General features: G+C 37.6%; 1 protein-coding gene across 1 annotated transcript in view; it reads left to right on the top strand.

The window, feature by feature from the left end:
* lrp1bb (low density lipoprotein receptor-related protein 1Bb) overlaps positions 1–17,967 on the top strand; it is a 407,613-nt gene extending 389,646 nt beyond the window's left edge. Inside the window, 8 exon segments of the mRNA XM_028435312.1 lie at positions 521–682; positions 1,145–1,319; positions 2,546–2,650; positions 9,295–9,371; positions 11,077–11,167; positions 11,265–11,415; positions 15,157–15,231; positions 16,717–17,967. Coding sequence (XP_028291113.1) covers positions 521–682; positions 1,145–1,319; positions 2,546–2,650; positions 9,295–9,371; positions 11,077–11,167; positions 11,265–11,415; positions 15,157–15,231; positions 16,717–16,857 — 977 coding nt within the window. The 3' untranslated portion in view covers positions 16,858–17,967.
* Positions 17,968–20,502: the final 2,535 nt, after the last annotated feature.

Here is a 20,502-nt window from a genome sequence, read left to right on the forward strand (position 1 = left end):
AAACTCTATTCTAGATTTTACAGGAACCCAATGAAGAGAAGCCAATAATGGAGAAATATGCTCTCTCCTGTTAGTACCTGTTAGTATTCTAGCTGCAGCATTCTGAATTAACTGGAGACTTTTTAGTGAGTTACTGGGACATATTTTGAATATGCTTTGCAAGTTCTAGTAAAACAACTAACACAGGTTTCTTAAAGGACTAATACTGTTTGAAAAGTAACATATTCAAAACAAATTTTATAGCCGTGTTTTAAAAAATAAGGGATTAGTGTGGCCTTTGTAGTTTAAATGATTACTTTCCTCCTCGTCCAGCAAAGAAACACTAGAAATAACAGAAATAAAGACAAAAAAAACCACTTCTCTGCATCCGTCTATGGGACTCCACAGCCCTTAATGTCAATAAAAGTGGTTTTGTTCAGCAGATGATATTGGATTTACTGATCTATGTAGCATAGACTGTGTCTTTATCTCCTCCAGCAGCTATAATTGGTCTGATTTTTTTTGTTCTTAAATGTTTTAGGGAAGCCCACTTGTCGCTGCCCACTTGGATTCTCTGGGTCTTTTTGTGAGAAGAGGATTTGTGACAACTACTGCTTGAACGGAGGAACGTGTGACGTCACTGAGGGAAACCAGCCCGTGTGTCGCTGTATGGCCGAGTACACGGGGGAGCGCTGTTTTTACCGTGAGTACTGGGTCTGCGACACCGTTCAAGTGTTTTATAATGATCGATGTGAGTTTTTAAATGGCATAAAAAACACTGATTTGAATGTAGGTATGCTGCAGTGTAGTGTTCACACACACTGAGTAGAAGATGAAACCCCTGAAGTGTTTGATTTCCACAAACATTGCATTTAGCCTCTTTTTGCAGATAAACAAAAACTAGCTTTAAACAACCTTTGGGTATATTTCTCTATTTGAATGAAAATGTATTTTTCTTTGCTGCACTTAGAAATAATGGTTTGTGGGAGAGGCATTTCACATCATTAGTATTTTTCTAATGTTGCTGCTTGCCCAAGGGTGGGGGGGTGTTCTCGTCTGTGGCTGAGATGTCATTTGATGCAGATAATTAGTTCCCATTAAAAGTCCTGTATAATTTTTAATCAAGCATGTATTTATACCCTCTCTGCGTCTGGCTGTCCTACAGATATCTGTCACCACTACTGTGTGAACTCCAAAGCCTGCACGTTGTCCAGCAGCGGCTACGTGGAGTGCGTGTGCCCTGCCCGGTTCGAGGGGAACAAGTGTGAGGTGGACAAGTGTCTGCGATGCCACGGAGCACCGTGTCTCATCACCGAGGAGACGGGAGACGTTTTTTGCAAGTACGTTACCTGTTCCCACTCAGTAGTATTGGTTATCACCTCTATTCCTGATTCAGGTCTCACCTGCACACGAGGGTGGTCCAAAGAAAAACTATCTTTTAGATTCTCTTCATTCTAACCCTGCATTTAGTTCCATACATTGCCAAATTATTTGGGTCCAAATCTTATGCAAATGGATTCATATTTAGAGTTTGCACAAGACACTTGAAAATTGGTCTATGCTATAACGTAGTGCAGGGTTCTCAACCTTGGGGTCGGGCAACACTGGGAGGGAGTCGCCACATGCCTTTCAGAAACTAAACAATGTTTTTGGAACAATTTGAGCTCATTTTATCTACAACTACGCCAAACTTGCCATGTTTTAACCTATTTTCATCACTTTTTCTTGCCATATTTTTGCTCCTTTTATTACATTTTGCTACATTACTCCCATTTCTGTCACTTCATCAAATTTCTATGCCTTTCCTGCACATATTTTTTCAATTTCAAGACATTTTCGGCACTTATAAACCCTTTCCACCACTTTTTCACCTATAATTGCATATGTTGATCAATTTTTGGCACTTTTAACCGCTTTTCACCGTATTTCATACTTATTTTTGCCAATTTAACCACATTCACAATTTCTCATGCCCATTATTTAGTTTAAACTGATTGTTTCTATTTTATCTGCGTTTTTTTAAACCCTTTTTACCACTTTTTCTGTCCGTTTTTAGCCATTCTATTTTGCAACTTGTAGCCAATTTCTGTGGTTTTTAAAATCCCATTCTACAACCACTTTCACCATTTCTTTTGTCACTTTTAACCCATTTTATTTCTGATTAAAACAAGGGGACATTATTGTTTAAATTGCTCATCACGACTTTGTGTTTGGCTCCTGAACTGAAATGAGTTAGACGCCCGTGCTACAAAACTTCACATTTCTGCCGAAATCATCTTCTCGATAACAAAACATAATGCAGGGTTCTAATCTAAATATATATTTTTTTTTTTTTAACCATGCTTTGATGAACCCCTCTACATGGCTAGATTATCTGATTTGATAAAATCTATAAAAACAATGCATCCTATGGTAGTATGGTTTTGTAACACCTGAACTCTCCTTGCTTTCATAAATGATGTAGAGAAAAAAATACCACTGAGACTATTCTGGCTTCTTGTAAAAAGTTTTTTTTTTTTTTTTTTTTTACTCATAACAAGAATCTATAATTTCTTTCATCCTCCAGCTGCACAAATGGCAGAATAGCACCCAGCTGTCAACTCTGTGATGGATATTGCTACAATGGAGGCACCTGTCACCTGGACCCTGACACCAACCTGCCTTTCTGTCAGTAAGTCACACCTTAATGGTTAAGAGCGAGGAGGAAAAACGCTCAACGTTCCCTGCCATCATTCACGGCAATGTTTAGTTCAAATTTTGGCTTTAAAGAGTTGAAGTGAAAATCATCATGGGGTCCCATTTTTTTCTTCCTCCAGAGGAGCACAAGAACGATTCCTTCCTGAGGAATGACAAAGTTTAAAGTGATCAAAGGGTTGATCTTGCTGTGTGGAAGCCGTGGAACAGTTGGGGGCTAAGTGCCAGTACACTGTCCTCTTTACTTTAGCTTCAGGTTTTTATGGTAGATAATAGAAGCTTCACTCTTTCAAAGCTTGCCATTCTCAACATATCACACTGTTCTTTCCTGTCACTTAAGAGCTGCTACAGGCCTCACTGTTTCTTTTCAAATGGTTGAGTTATCCGTCAGTGACTGGTTTCGTGAAAAACTTTTATTAGACAAAACTTTGACTCCCAATGGGGTCATTCCATGTCATTTAACACACATCAGTCTCAAAAAAATACTGTTATGATAAAGATGATGATGATATATTCATGTATTTTGAAGGAAAAACAACCCCCAAAAACAAAATGTAGAACCTGATAAATGTGTTGTTTTTTTAAAAAGTCAATGTTTTTCTGATGCAATGTTTTTTTTTTTAATATTTTTTATGTTACTCGTAAAAAACTATTAACCACTAAATTATTATAAGACAGACAAGCTACAATGGCTTCGTGGAAAGGATTTTCAATATTCAAGAGTGGTGAAAATACCCAAAGTCTGGGTCCAAAATAAAAATGAAGATGTTGCAGTTTTTTATTCCAAGAAAGTGTAACCTTTATACTATAAAAAAATAAAATAAATAAATATATATATATATATATGGCTGTCACGCAAGAACCAATACATATATGTGACTTATCATTAGTAATGTGAACAGTCTATGTTCATAGCTCAAAGATGATCAATTTACAGGGAGCTGAGACGTATGCAAACATGTTCCAGATCCAAACACACACTAACTTTTTTCCAATTTTGAAGGTCTGGCGTGACCACCAGATAGTATGTATAGCAGATCTTTTTGTATGTTCTGAGAGAGTAGGTGGAGCTGTGTTACTATACTTCATTTCAGTTTCATATGTGATGCAGTTCCTGATATGGGCGCACGGTGGCTTAGCGGTTAGCACGTCTGCCTCACAGCAAGAAGGTCCTGGGTTCAAGACCTGGGGCCTTTCTGTGTGGAGTTTGCATGTTCTCCCCGTGCTGCGTGGGTACTTCCTCCAGGTACTCAGGCCAAAAACATGACTGTTAGGTTGATTGGAGTCTATATATTGCCTGTAGGAGTGAATGTGAGTGTGAGTGGTTGTCTGTGTGTGTTGCCCTGCAATGGACTGGTACCCTATCCAGGGTGTACTCATGCCTAGCTCCCAGTGTAAGCCAGAGATAGGCACCGGCAGACCCCCGCGACCCTGAAAAACAGGAACAAGCAGGTTTGAAGATGGATGTAGTTCCTGAGTTATTTGGAAGCTGAAAATGGAAGAAAAATAATAAGGACTTAGCCCCTCACTAACTTAGCCATATCTGAAAAAGTAGTTATCCGATCAAATAAAAAAATTACAGTGTGACTATTGAATAATCATGGAACAATTGGTAAAAATTTCAGAATTTTTTGAGACCGAAGTGCGTGAAATGTCCTGGATATTTTTTGGAATGACATGGAATGACCCAAATATTAGGTCATAAGCTACTCACAGGTCTACTCACAGGAATGAATATTTCCTCAGCTTTAATCACAAGCAGCTCTCTACTACAAATCTGTCCAAAGAGGAAATTGAAAATCAGTTGCAAAAAGAAAACCCTTGATTTTCTTTCTTTTTTTTGTATAAATGTCCGATGTAGTTAAAGTAAAATTTGAAGGCCCTGTTCACACATTCCTGTGGATAAAATCAATTTCTATGCAAATGACTCTCTCTCCTGTTTGACGAGGTTAACGCATCCTGATGATGTGCTGTGTCATTGACTTGAAAGATTATGTGATACAGTATGATGGTAACGCAGTGACCTTAATACTGAATAAATGTATATATTTTTTAATCATATCTTCCTATAATCGAAAGCTTTCCATTTTAATTGCATGTTTTTACTTTTTAAACAATCACTCGACAGAACAAGACGATTTCCTAAAACTCAATGTAGATGCATGAGTGTTTTAACCTGTAATGCTTGAACTCTTTTGTTACTCTGTGACCTTTGCTGCTAAAGTTTTTTTTTTTTTTTTTTTTTGACATTACGGTAATCTGTATTCACATGCACTCTACACAATATGCACGAATCAGCCATAGATTTATGACAAACTGTTAAATAATGTGCTGCATTTGTCACATACTCACTCACAGACCAGCCTCAATGCTTTGCAGCAGGGTTGTCAAACTCATTTTAGTTTAAGGGCCAAATACGAAGCAGTTTAATTTGAAGAGGGCCACAGATTTTATGCTGGAAAATGAGTAATTTCAACATTGTTATGCCTTATTTTGAACTTGTGACCAATTTCTATTTAATTAAGAAAAATGTTAAATAATAATTTGAGGAAATTTTGAATTTTGAGGCTTTGTTTCAACAGTTTACCATTAAAAATTAATGCCATCATGCGATGTATCCACTATCCAATAAAAAGTGACAGATATCAGTCCCTGCAGGATGTTCACTTACATTTTCTGTCCAATTTTTATTTACTTTGGGGAAACTTTGTTGGATAATTTCAGAAAAATCTGAGGATTTTGAAAGAATTGAGAATTCTTTTAACATTTTAAGACTAAAAAGGACAGCCATCGTGTGATACAAGTATTGGGAAAAAGTGTGAGCCCTGCAAATATTGTGTGGCATTTAGTTGAATTTGTGTATTTAGAGTGACTGAGATATCTACAACTGAATTATTTGGTAATTTTCTGTCATTTTTTACTTTCTCCTGTGGGCCACATTGGATGCTCTAAAGCACATGTGTCAAACTCAAAGTCCAGGAGCCAAAACCGGCCTTTATAACACCAGAATTGACCCGCAGAGGAAAGTTGAAATGGCAGAGAAAACCTGAATCATTATGCAAATGACCAGTTTAGTTGTGGATATCTCAGTAGGATGGCAAAGGGGCATAAAATATTAAATATCTTGCAAAATTTCCACGGGAACTTAAGCTCAGGAATTTTGGCAATATTCAAAAAAATTTAAACTTTTCATGGGAATTATTTATTGAAATCAAGCAGAAATGTCGAGCAATTTTAAATCACTCTATCATCTCCAAACATAAATATTGGCATCCATGAAAAATAATACACTACAAATTATTCAAGTGGAGTTTTATTGAATTTGTCACAAATTCAATAAAACTCTACAATATTTGCAGGGGTTAGCAGTTTTCCCCATGCTTGTATAACACGATGGAAGTTTCCAAAATCCTGCTCAATCCTCAAATTAATTGACAAGATCTCCTCAAATTAAATAAATATAGTCACTACATGTCACCTATTCCTTGGATGTTGTCGGTGCCTTATATACTACATATGTTTATATAATTTATACATGGAAATGTAAAGTAACACTAATGTTAAAATTGTTTGATTCCCAACCTCTGTGGCCCACTTGAGATCAAACTTATCCGAATTTGGCCCCTGAACTAAAATGAGTTCTACACCCTTGATCTAAAGAGCCAGATTTGGCCCCAAGGCCTTGATTTTGAAAACGTGCTTCACAAGATCCCAGTCTATGTAAGCAAAACTGGGGTCAGCCCACGTTGAGCCAACCAGCTGTTCTATAACCTTCTCCATCTGACCTGTCATTGGTCATAATATTATGGCTGATTCTTTTTTATCATTCCCAAACGTAATGTTTTGCAGCTGCACGTCAGGGTTCAAGAACCAACGTTGTGATGAGCTGGCCAACCCTTGTGATTACTTCTGTCAGAATGAGGGGATGTGCACATTAACAGCTCTTAACAAACCACGTTGCAAGTAGGTCCCTCCCTCTCTCACCTCTCTGGATGTGTTTCAGAGCTGACTCGCCCCGTTTGTATTCGACATACACCAAAACCATCCCGGCCTCACGTCAGCCACTGTCTGGTACACTGGTCACGTAGCGACTCATGATGCCCTAAGTACTAGAATAAGTATTGTGACATGAAAGTGACACAACAAATACAAGGTTTCTCTTCCTTTTCAATACATTCCCACTGTAGAACTTCACATTTTCCGTTTCAAAACCTAACCAATTCCGTTTTTGAGTAAAACAATGTCTGTTTCATCGGCTTTCTCTAATTAATTGTCGTTAATGGCAACTAAACTTTCAGAAATTGTGCCAAGCAATGCTTCATACAGTAAATAATAGGGATGCACCGGTCATAGGTGGAGTTTGAGAAAAAATAGAATTAAATCTTTAAATTGTCTTGAGATTTGCGCCAACCACAATGTGTGTAACATATGCAATATATTAAAAAAAATGATTAGTAACGTAATTGATAATGTTGACTCCAAAAATGTTGTCGACGCGTCGTTTAATGTGTTAAATTCATGATGAAATCAGGCCGGCGGCTGCTTTCTGCTTAATTTTTTGCTGCGTTACCATGTATGAACTGTTGAGTGCGGTGTCGCTTCATCATTTACATTGTAAAGAAGAATTATGTGAAAGAAGAACCAACCTAAAGTCTTAAAAGTTTGGGACCATTTCACTGAAAACTTATTCTACACACCTGAGGTAGATTTATATTTTGTACAGTCACTGTGTTTTACGGCACTTAAAATATGTGTATATTATGTACATTATATTAAGACCACTGACCCCTGCAAACTCTGCGTATGGCACCGATATCGGATATTGGTGAAATACGATACTGCTCCAGTATACTTGTACTCGTTGAAGTCCACCGATATCATTGCAATTTGCTTAATAGTTTTTTGTATTTGCGGTTTAAGTATCAGTACACTTCCAATCTCGGTTTGGGATATAAACTAGTATGGGTGCATCCCTAGTAAATAGTTTATTATACTTTTTTATCACCAAAAGCACATGCTGAAATCATGCGAGATTGCCTAGTGTGAGATTTGACATATCTGTTTTGTTTTTTGCTACACTTGCTAGACATTAACTCACCAGTTTTACATGGAAATGCACGATATTGTCCATAACATGCAGGTGAGGGTTTAGTCCAAGTCATGAAGCCTTGTTTCCAATCTAGAAGTTGAAGTCTGTCATTTTCAAGAATTGAAAATATAAATATACTGTACCTAAAAGAGTCACACAATTTACAAGTAAACAAAGTATTTTATACAAAAGTTTAATGACGTTGAGGTCAAATTGTGACATGGAAATGTTCAGAAAACGTTTTTATTAATCCTATGGTCCTTTTATGATAATATGTAGCTCTTTAGTTACCACTATATTCTTTGCATATTGCAATTTCTGCTCGACGATATTAAATTTCCGTTATTTCTGTCCGTGTTCCATGATCACGAAATTGCTGGACCAATATTTGTATTTTAACAAAAAGCCACTCCTGAGTTAAAAATATTTATATACGGTACCCAAAATTATAACAAATTTTAAAATTAAAAACCAAGTATTTTACACAAAAGTTGAATGATGTTTAGGTCAAATTGTAACATGGAAAATATAACAAAACATTTTTTTAATCATATATTCCTTTTATGAATAAAGCTCTTAAGTTACCACACTAGTATTTGTGATGTAGTGGACCAAAAGTCTTATTTATTTAGACATATTTTAAATAAGTATATACATTTTAATACCATAGGATGAGTTGATACATTAACATTGAAAGATTTTCTTTACTTTTAGTTTAGTTTGAACTTTTTTTTCCTCCATGCTGAGCTTCTTTCAGCACTTATTACATCATCAGTTGCTACGTGACTTTGTACCAGTGCTGCTCCTAAAGGCCGTCCATTCATCTCATGCAGTCGTCACCTGTAACACTTGAACCAAGGGTAAATGCGACTTGTGTATTGGAGCCAATGGCCATGAATAAATTCCCCATCAAAAAGAGCTGGTTTGGATATTCGACGAAGAGAATTATTCCTTTGTTATGCAGAATTTGGCTTTCCTTGGTTCATGACTCCTTAAGGGAAACTCAATAGTGTCACCAATTCCCATTAAAATCGATGTCAATCTGACATTTCATCCCAGAAAGGTGTAATTCATTTTCTGTGCATTCTTATTTTTTGGACAGCCTGACACTATGAATCTGAGGTTGCATGTAATTTACAGTAATTTCATTCTGTCAGCACACACAGCGGCGCCCATCAGATCAGTCACGCTGTGGGACCCATTGGTGTCAGTGGTGGTGGGAAAATACAGATCACCTCCTCTAACATGGGTCACACATCACGGCTATTGGAGCACAAATGAAATTATCACTTGTCAAGCTTTTGATTTACTTTTAGATACATTGAATATTCAACGTGTCCATTACACTAACACACACATGTCCATCATTCTCTCTCTCTTTCTACAGGTAGTGTTATATTCTTGCTGGTTTCAAGCATTTCATAGCTGTTCTGAATCATTTATTCCATATCACAGTTAGCTCATCATACAAAGGTGTTTTTTCTTCTATATTCTAATGTTGTCTTTAATGTTTTCTTTTTGACTTCCTTCAGATGTTCAGCCAACTGGGCAGGAACACAGTGTGAGAGACCTGCCCCTAAAAGCAGCAAATCAGACAACACAAGTGGAGGTGAGACCGTTGACGCCCCCCAAGATTCTTTTACAAGAAAGACTCCTCTTAGAAATCAAAACAGGAGAATTTCTCAAATTAAAAATCAGAAGAGGAACATTTTTCCATAGATCAATTGTATTTGCCATGTCTTTTTTTCCATAATGACTTAAATGTTTAAGTCAATATGGAACGTATTTTTCCATTCGTCTTTAAATAAAAATGTTTGGTAAGTTTTATACATAAGGCTGACATTACGCTGTCATTAGCATGATTAAGGTGTCATGAAGGCTGGAACCCCTTCCTTCCCGCTCCCTATAACAATAGATTTCAAATAGTAAAATAAAAAAAAAAAAAGAAAAAAATTAAAACCAGGAATTCAAAGAAAAAAGTTAAAAAGTTTAAAAAAGAAAAAACCTCCAATAAAACAGGTCCAGTACTCAATAAAAGAGGAGAGGGTCTGCAGCTTCCTATGAGAATAAAAACCAGATTATTGCCGCACCCAATTAAAAAAAAATCATAAACATCAATACATGGATATTAAAGAAAAAGTGCTTATATCGGGATGTGCAGGTTAGGGTTAGGCTTGTGGTTAGGGGTTCGGGTAATGAAGCAATGCATCTTCTGCAGCACCGTACGCATCTGCCGCATGAAATGTTCTGCATATGTCGAAGGATCAAAAAATGTCCCCATTCGCTTTATATGCACGTTTGCAGCGAAGCCCCACCCACCAGCGACACATCTAACTCGGCGAGTTTCACTGCCTGCAGAAGCGAGGAGCTGCGCTCCTTTTTTTCCCCTCATAAACGTAAACCACAAATGAAAAAAGCCGGTGTGATTAGCAGCTAATGCTATCCTACCTCAGTGCTACAGAGAGAACTTTTACCTGCTACTACCACCTCCTCGCTGATTCTCCTCCACAATAAATCCTTCCTAGTTCAGTCCCGGTTATAAAGGCCGTGTCATACAGCTCCAGGTGGTCACACACAGCTTCTACTCCATGGTTGAATGGGTGAACAGACCGGTGTCCGTGTTGACAGCCTGACTTCATCATCAACAAAGACTCAAAACAGTCGCAGGAGTTCAATATTTTCAACTCTTGCGAATGTGCAAATGTGCGAATATGACAAAAAATTGGGAGCGCACTCGCACGGCCAACGCTCTTGACGCGCGGATCGGACCACATCGCCGCACTGGAAAGATTTTGCATCTGGGACGCATCTATCCATTGACTTTGTATGTAATATTGTCGCACAAAGATTTTGTGATGCATCCGGTGTGAATGCAGCATTAGGGTAACTTAGGGTTAGGATAACGAACAACACTTAATGACAGCCTTCGAGACACCTATTCATGCTAATGACAGGTGTTATTTCATAATAATGACAGCCTTTATGTAAGAAACTTCAAATAGTGTTACCATTTCTTTTTACAACTTTATGTAAATGTTATCCTGAACAATATGATATGAAACTGTCCTTAAAGTTGTTAAAAGCTGCACTGAATACTAAAGGCACCTGGAAGCAGCAGGAAGCAGGAAACACCTTCTCTAATTGGCTGAACGACTATTTATCCTTCATCTATAATCCAATCAACTGTTCACTTTCAGTGAGAGTCACATTAAGATTAACGGATGCGTACTTAACATATTTCAATCAACACTGGTCCAAATATGTTTTAAGGTAGCTGGGCTAGTTTGGTGCTTAATATATCGTCTGTCCCTCAGGAAGCATAGCCATCATTGTGCCTCTGGTCCTGCTTGTTGTCTTGATCGTGATGGTGGTATCAGGTGTTTACGTCTGCAAACGAAGGCAAAGGTACGTGAACGTAAACAAAAGCAAAAACAACACAATGCACACATTTGTGTTTTTTTTGTGTGTGTGCTGATGTGTGCTGGTTCCACACAAACCTCAGGGGGAAACGAGTCCAGAGGCAGCCCATGACAAACGGAGGGATAAACGTAGAGATCGGAAACCCTTCGTACAACATGTACGAAGTGGACCATGACAACCACGCTGACGCAGGCAGCCTGCTGCGACCTAACTTCACACTAGACCCTCAGAAGGTAGGTTTAATAGGTTGACCATATTTTCATTTCCAAAACAGAAGACACTTGGGCCGACCTCTTCATACTCAAAGTACTCAAGGTTTTCTTGAACCCACTTTGTAACGGCAAAATACAATACAGTAGATAAATAAGTTTTTGTCCATAAGATTTAAAAAGACTAACTACAGACAAGCTGAACAACATGTATTCATCCAGAAATTGAACTTATTTTACTTTTAACTTTCTATTTTCTAAGTTTCTCCCAGTGGCTCCATCGTTTTTCAAACCCCTCTCTGAACCTCCATCAAGGTTTTATCATTCAAGAGGGTCTTCCTGCTTAACTATTTACATTAAATCCATCGGTATTCGGTCTCTTCCAATCCATCTTAGACTTTAGTCTTTTTCTTCTCTCTGCTACTTGTCTCATTAAAACAAAGCAGAATTTTTATTGATTATTTAATTTGTGAGTAAGATTACCAGAATGACACAATACTGACTGTAAAGAGCAACTCATTAGCTTTCAGAAACTGGTAGAATTTCTCCGATAGAGCAAATATTAGCAGAGTTACGGTAATTTAAATTAATGTGTTGCCGAGATGCGTTCATGATCCCTGGGAAACCCTAACATTTTGATGAGTTTTTTCAAATCTGGTCGGATTTTTCGAACAAGACGTGAAAAGAAGGTGTTTCTGGTGAAACCAGACGTATGGTCACCCTAGGTTTAAAAAAAACAAAAAACATCATATTTGAGCAAGTTCATTTTTAAATGAGCTTTATTGATGGTAGAGCTCACTGCCTTTAACCTCTGAAGAAGCCAGACTATAAGGTGTTATTTTTTTTTTACATTTTTGTTGAATTTTGGTGTACCAATGGATTATCTTTGTTGCATTATCAAAGATGCAGAATTTCAAGTACGACGACCCCAGAAAGCAAGAAGCCGATAACAGAAAACAAAACAAAGGACCTTTACTTGTCATCAGAATCAATTAAACAAAGCGAGTTAATCTCGAACACACTCAGCTGTGGTCTGGTAGCGTTGTTGGTTTACTAGCCATCGACTTTTGCCAAATCACGGATCTCGCAAATCCTTTTTAAAAACCTACTTTGCCTTAATTCTACATCGGCCTTTTCTAAAAAGATCTGAAAATGGTCAGAGGCTTTAGCTTTGTTACAGTTATTAGCCGCTAAGCAGACAAAACTCCTGAGTCAACACAACAGCGCAGCTTTCTATAATCCGGTCAGATCCAAATAAAACTAAAACCCTGTGCCCTGCCTGCTCCCAGTGTGGAGACAAAGCATGTGTGTGCCTCATGCCAACTAGGATAGGACAAATAAACAGGCTTTTATTCCTAGAGCCTGTATGAGAGATGTAAATGGATGGATTTCTTTCCTTCTTAATGCCACTCTTCTTTCACCTTCTGAAACAGACGCTGATGGGCGTCTGTAATCCTGTCTGTGACACAACGTTTGGTTCAGGGACCTCTTTGCATTTAATGCAAACTCTATTAAACCTGACCTGCCAGACCAGTACAATAATAGCATAATAATCTAGAAATAACTCGAACACTAAACTCATGTTTTTAGTTTTACTTTAATAAAGAAATAATAATACATTATTGTTAGGTCTAAAGCCTCCATTCGTTGACCAATATCTGGCTAGTAAGGTTTGACAATTGACTTGACGTCTATGGACCTCAGAAAAAAATTAGCCCCATGTCTCTCGCAAAATTCCCAGCAATTTTTGGAAACTTTCTGGAAAGACAGAAATAAATCTATAATAATGTGTTGTTCATGATTCCTGATACGTTACGTTTTTGCTTTGCCGAATGGGGGCCATCTTGTATTTCTGGGCTAAAATAATGTAATTACGTCAAACTAATGTCATATTCTGAATCCTTGGGGTCGACTTACTCAAAAAAGTGTCATTATACATGACTATACTGTAGGTGCTCTGCTTCAAAACCAAAATTTTCTGAATGGTGTCGGCAGCCATGTTGAATTTTGAGCTCCAGCGAAAATAAGTTGTTTTTTTCTAACTAGCCAAAGATTGGTCACAGAATGGAGGTTTTAGACCTAACTATTACAAATATGTTTCTCATATTTAAAATTTAAAATATCCTTTTACACATTAATACATCATTATTATTAACTCATTCACTGCCAGCCATTTTCACAGCATCCACGCATTTTAGATGATTTTTACTGATCTTTCAAGACCCACAGAATCATTTGTACTATGACAATCTGAAATATGGAACCAGATTCTGAAAGATTAGACTCTCTACTTTCATCGGAATATTGTTTTTGTTTCTAGCATGTTTCGTTCTTCCGTAATCAGCAGTTGAAAAGTTTCACACAAATCGCCAGTTTGTGTCAAAAAGCTGAGAAAAAAGCCTTTGTCAGTGACATTGAAGCTAATTTTTATTTTATTTTTTTGCTTTAGTGACACCACAACATTGGTTTCCTTCTATAAAACTACAAAAATAACACTGAGACCAGGCTTTTGATGGCAAAAATATTATTATATTATTTTGCCATCTAGTTGAATGGTTTGCTTACTGTATTTTGGCCATCCTCCAAGTCTCTCCCCCATCATTCTCCACACATGCAACTTCCTCCTCATTCCGGACATGCCGAGTGTCACCATTTGCCCCATTTTATTTTATCGTTTTCTCTCACCATCGCGACACAATAGTCCACTTAGTTCCACACATGTTCTGGCTGAGTGTGCGCTGCTGTGAACTTCGGCATCAACTCTCGTAAACTTACTTATCACGGGTGATCTCTCATCCAAAGGTGCGCTGCTGCCACCTACATGGCACCAGTTGATCACTACATCATTGTTCAGCTCGATTTTCACGGGAGAGCTTTCGTCACGCTGTCTCCTAGCAACTCCAGCCGAAAAACACAATTGACGTCTTTGGCAGTCATTGGGTTAAAATAAACCTTATATTTCAAGCAAATGACTGCAATTTTAAATAATATTATACCTCACTTTATCATTTCACATAAAATGTATAGCTCACTGCAGATCACTACTTTATTTATTTGATATTTTGTTCACCCCAAATCAGATTTTTGCCAAATAGATGTATTGAAGTTGACATTTTACATTTCTCACATGCTGGATTGGATGCACCAGAGGGAAGGAAATGACACGTATGTTTGACAGTCCTGTGTTAACCTTTGAGCTAAGGTATCAGCCTGCTATAATAGAATATTTACAGGTTGCCTTTGATATGTTTTAACTGTTAGCAGACACATAAAAATATCCTACTACTAAAAAAACAAAAGCAGTAATTTCCCAGATGTTTTCAACCACTCCAGGAAGAAGAAAAAAAGAATGGGATCCTCCAGTTAAAACTATTTCTAAATGTAATTCAGCGTTACATTGGTTCAGGCCCGATTGCTTTGATGATACAATGTGAAATGTGGGGTTGAATACATCAAACAGAATCACACGAGGCTCCGTAAAGGCTTTATTAAAGTGAGCTCTTGTTTGACACTGAACATAACGTGACCTTGACCTGCAGGAAAACCTTCCTTCTGAAACATAAAATGTGTTCACAGCTACTCACTCCCATGCTGAGACTCAACGTATTAAATCCAAATCTAAAGCTTCAATCCTACAGCCTGGACCAATGCTAGTTTTCTTTTTCTCTGTCTTCTCTGCCTGTTTAACCCACTTTAATCTGTTTATATTAGTTGATCTTTAAGAAGATACTTGACTAGGCTTTATTTACTCATGCTGTGTTTCAGGGCTGGTGTGTAAAGTCCAGTGATCCTCACGCTTTGGGCATGAATTCTGTGCCTAAGGAGGTAATCCCTGGACAGGTGAATGTTATACTAACTCTGCTTCATGTTTGTCACTGAAAGATTATGTAAGATTAGTAAAAAATTTCCCAGTTTTCCTGCACGTTTGCATGATGAGATGACTTTCTGCATGCTTCCTGTTTATAAACACATGCATGCTTGATTTTTTGATTCTTTTTATTTCTAAACTTGTTCAGGAGCTATTTATAAGATAAGAATATTTAACTACTACAGACGTTGAATTGAGAGGTTGAATCGGAATCACATTTTAAAGGATTATATAAGCGTGAGCTTCGTTATTTCCCATCACCCTTTCTTTGATGCAGACAGGGATGAGGGTGTAGGGCAAAGTTTTTCAACCTTGGGGTCGTGACCCCATGTGGGGTCGCCTGGAAATAAAATGGGTCACCTGAAATGTCTAGTAATGATGAGATAAGATAAAAGATACTGATTAAAATGATATTAAATTATATTTATTTATCTATCTACACAAATAGATACACAGTGCAGGAAGGTGCAGAAAGCACAATCTTAAACAGCTGTATTCTATACTTTCAATTTCTGAAATAAAATGCAGTATAGAAATAGCTGAGTGGGCACATATTGTCACTTTGTTCACTAATACTGGCTTCTCTGTGTTTGTAACAGTATTAAAAACATGATCAAAAAACTGACTAGAGAAAAAAAGTCTCTGTGCTTGTCAGACATTTGTGATATAAAAAGTAAATAAATATAACTGTAGTGGATATTTTAAAGCAGTGGTTCTCAACTGGTCCCACCCTGGGACCCACATTTTGCCACGGACATTAAATCACGACCCACTTTTTTTTAGAATTCGACCAACAAAATGTTGTTTTTCAAAAATAGTTTCCTGTGTAACATGCATTTCACAGCATGCCTATCAAAAGAAAAGTTTCTTTCAAAATAAAATACAACATGACAGACATTAAGCATTTATTTCATTTTGACCACCCAGTACAGGTCCACGACCCACTTTTGGGTCTCGACCCACCAGTTGAGAATCCCTGTTTTAAATGATATAATGTATTTAAAGTGAAGCTATGACGCATATTTTTAACACTAAAATATTAAACAATATAATTTATCTTACAAAATGAATGGTTACTGTTTTGTTTCTCAAAGCAGTGTTTCTCAAATGGGGGTATGTGTACTCCTAGGGATAGGCAAGGGCACTACAGGGGGTACTTTTAGGTCAAAATGATAAACATAATAATGATGATGGAAATTATCTTCATTACAAACATGAACTGAAAATAGAAGGGTCTGTCTTGTTCCCACACCAGGCACACCGTTCATTTCATCATTTTGCTCTAAAATTGTTTTTCGTAGTATTCTCATCAAAATGTTGTAGTTGGAGATGGAGAATGGGGTACTTGAGCCAAAAAACTTTGTAACCACTCTCTTAAAGTATGGATTTGGGGCCTTTTACACAAACATTAATGTAACGTGTTTCTCTCGCCCTTATCTTTCTTCTTCTCTGCGTAGCCGATAAACTACTCCAACCCCGTGTATGCAAAGATCTACATCGATGGACAAAACTGCCGAAAGCCCGTCATCAGTATCGACGAGAGGAGAGAGCTACTCCCAAAGAAACTCGAAGGGACAATTCACGAAACCGCCGCGTAGCCTAACTTTACACTTTCTACTCCTTTTTTTTTTTTTTACCACAGTGTACCATGTGACAACGGACAGGAAAGACATTTTTTCTACTTCCTCCACAGATCCCTGGACCATTGGCACTAAGCAATGTTGTTGATGATGTGCCGATGACTTATTTTTGATTTACAATTTGCTTTTTTTAATGAGACATACAGCGCTATAGCCTGTATGACACTGACGTAAAAGCTGCTGGTTTGCAAAAAAAATCTTTATTAACACCATAAATCACAACTGAGGACGGGCTTGGCAGTGAAGGAGGTTTGTTTTCTTCTCGCTACACGTGTGAACTGAACCATAAGTCTGGGATTTTAGACGTGTTGTATGATTCCATGGATGTTGTTCCTGCTTCATCCGACACCGTTCTATTGACATAATCTATCCTCACACGTTTGTAATCCCAGCTATTTTCAAGACCCATTTACATAATTTCAATTCAACAATAATACACACCATGCAGAGACATCGAAGGCCACGCTGAATGTCCTCGATCACGTTCCCACTACCTGTACTGTGTAGGCGAACGGGAGATTATTTTTCTAAGTCTCACATGTCGACTTGATGGACGAAGATTCACCAACGCTACAAAAAAAAAAAGGACGTGAGGAAGTTGTTATAGAATATAACTGTTACTACGGAAACAAGAGACACTATAAGAAATTTTATAATTTTGTATTTGATTTGTATGTTGTTCGGCTGCTTGGTATTTTGAAGAAATGTAATAAATGTAAGTAATTTTTTATACAAAATGTAAATCAATATTGAATAAAGGGGGCTTTATTTCCATGTCGTGTCCTTGCTTCAGTCTGTTCAAGTTGACTAAATCAACAAATGTTCACACGTGTGTCAGCTTGTTCAATCAATTGTCAAAACGTCACATTTAGCAAGATCAAAGAGAACATCAAAGGAAGAGATCAGAGAGCAGACACTTCGTAGACCGAGTGTGAAGTGGCCAAAAGATGCAGATAGGAGAGAGTGGGAAACAGTTATGGGACACAAGCTCAAGCTTGATCGCCCTGTAGCTGGTAACCTTTGATGAGGGCGTCTAGTGTTAAAAAGGCCAAAACAAAAAAGGATGTGAGGAGATATTATGAAACTGAACGGTTACTACGGAAACAAGAGACACTAAGAAATTTTATAATTTTGTATTTGATTTGTAGGTTGTTCGGCTGCTTTGTATTTTGAAGAAATGTAATAAATGTAAGTATTTTTATATACAAAATGTAAATCAATATTGAATAAAAGGGGCTTTATTTCCACGCTGTATGCTTGCTTCGGTCTGTTCAAGTCTATTAAATCAAAACATTTTCACGTGTGTAAGCTTGTTCAATCAATTGACAAAACTTCGTGTTTGTCGAGATCAAAGAAAACATCAAAGGAAGAGATCAAACAGCAGACACTTCCTAGGGAGAAAAATATCAAAGGGCACAGACCGATTGTGAAGTGGCCCAAAGCTTCAGATAGGAGAGAGTGGGAAACAGTTATGGGACGCAAGCTCAGGCTTGATCGCCCTGTAGCTGGTTACCCATGATGAGGACATCAAGTGTTAAAAAGGCCAAAAACAAAAAAAGGGTGTCAAAACGTAACGTTTGTTGGTCAGCAGAGAACATGAAAGGAAGAGATCAAAGAGTAGACACTGACTAGGGAGAAAAAGCTCAAAGGAAGATGCAGATAGGAGACAATGGGAAACAGTAATGGGACACAAGCTCAGGCTTGATCACCCTGTAGGTGGCCACCTTTGATGAGGGTGTCTCATGTTAAAAAGGCTGAAACGTTCCCTGATTCAAAGGAACACCATTGATATGTCCCAAATTTACATCCTCCCCATATCTGAGACACAACCACTCTCAAATAGTACATTTTGTGTGACTACCATCTTTTGGCACAAAGAATGGGTAAACATCACATCCCGTGTTTAAGGATTTTGTAAGTCTCATATGTCAACTGACGGATGAAGATTCACCAACGCTACCAAAATGATGTGAGGAGTTCTCACGGAACACAACTGTTACTTCAGAAACAAGACACACCATAAGAAATGTTATACGTTTTTCTTACCTTTCCTTAGGGAGGGCTAGTGATGGTCATAATTATGCAATAAAATACATTTATTTAATTGCAATAATAAAACATGCATAGTTGTCGTGAAAAGATTGCACTACATATAGTGTTGACCTTCGACAGCATGTGCAGACAAGGGGAAAAACAATATATATATAATTTTGTATTTGATTTGTATGTTGTTCAGCTGCTTGGTATTTTTGAAGAAAAATGTAATAAATGTGAGTAATTTTTCCATGTTGCATCTGCTAATTGATCTGTTAAAGTCGATTAAATCAACAGACGGTCACGTGAGCGGCTCATGTCAAGGGGGATAAACAATTTTCACACAGGGCCACGTGGCTTTGGGTTTTTAATAAAACCTTTCATTTAAAAACTGCATTTTGTGTTTACTTGTGTAATCTTTGACTGTTAGAATTTGTTTGATGATACTGAAACATGTAAGTGTGGAAAACATGCAAAGAAGTAAGAAATCAGGAAGGGGCAAACTCTTTTTCACACCACTGTATACAGTATGTGGAAGTGCAAATGAGGTCGTTTTTTTCCGTCCAAAAATCTGTGGCCCATTTTAGGTCAAACTGCTTCATATTTGGCACCTGAACTAAAATTATTCAGTTGTAAGTTGTTGTTGGAATAGCTCAACATTTTTCCAAAATCCTGCAATTTTCCTAAAAATGTCCCCCCAAATTAATGAAAGGTTTGTCAAAAAATAATCAAATCACAGGATATTTAATTAAATTCAACTTTATGTAGCGCAAATTACAATAGTCATCTCGTAGCGCTCATCAAAATATAAAATTTTTAAGAAAAAAACCAACAACTCCACATGGACGCGCATCAGCTATAGTGGGGAGAAAAGACATCCTATAACGTGGGAACCAATCTCCAGCAGAACCAGGCTCAGAGGTGGAGAACATCTGCCTGGACTGGTTGTCACGTGTCAATTTTTGCTTAAATATTGCTGACGTCTACCATACTTTGTCTAATTTACAAGTGGAAGTGCAAACTTGGGGACATCAATGTTGAAATTGTTTGGCCCCTGAACTAAAATGAGTTGGACACCCCTGATCTAATGTGAACACATTACATACTAATTTTGACGTCAGACTTAGTATGAGTAGTATGCCAGTATGCCGTTTCCAACACAGCCATGGAGTCGGTGACATTAACCAAATGTCTGTTCAGTCGCTTTCAGTGCGCTCATGATGGCGTCTCTCTCCATACTCACCATGGCAACCACCATCTGTCCGCCATCAACATGAGGATACCAGCGTTTGGATAATGGCTCCCATCGAAGCTACAGGTTATTAGCTTCTGTAATGGTGCTCTTTGTAGTAATCACAAAACTGCTGTTAGACCATGTGGTTCCTTCATAAAAGGGCACAGACAAAGAAAAAAATTAATTGGGGTTGCTGCTTATCTCTTTTTATATTCTCAAACCAACAAATGCACAGCGGAGCTTGTGAAATTACCTAAAATGGAGGATTTTAGCCATTAGCTTCAGCACACGCCACATGTGCAATGGTAACACAAAAAGAGATTACTACACCCTCA

The sequence above is a fragment of the Gouania willdenowi genome, chromosome 21, assembly GCF_900634775.1.
Source record: "Gouania willdenowi chromosome 21, fGouWil2.1, whole genome shotgun sequence".
Taxonomy (NCBI): domain Eukaryota; kingdom Metazoa; phylum Chordata; class Actinopteri; order Blenniiformes; family Gobiesocidae; genus Gouania; species Gouania willdenowi.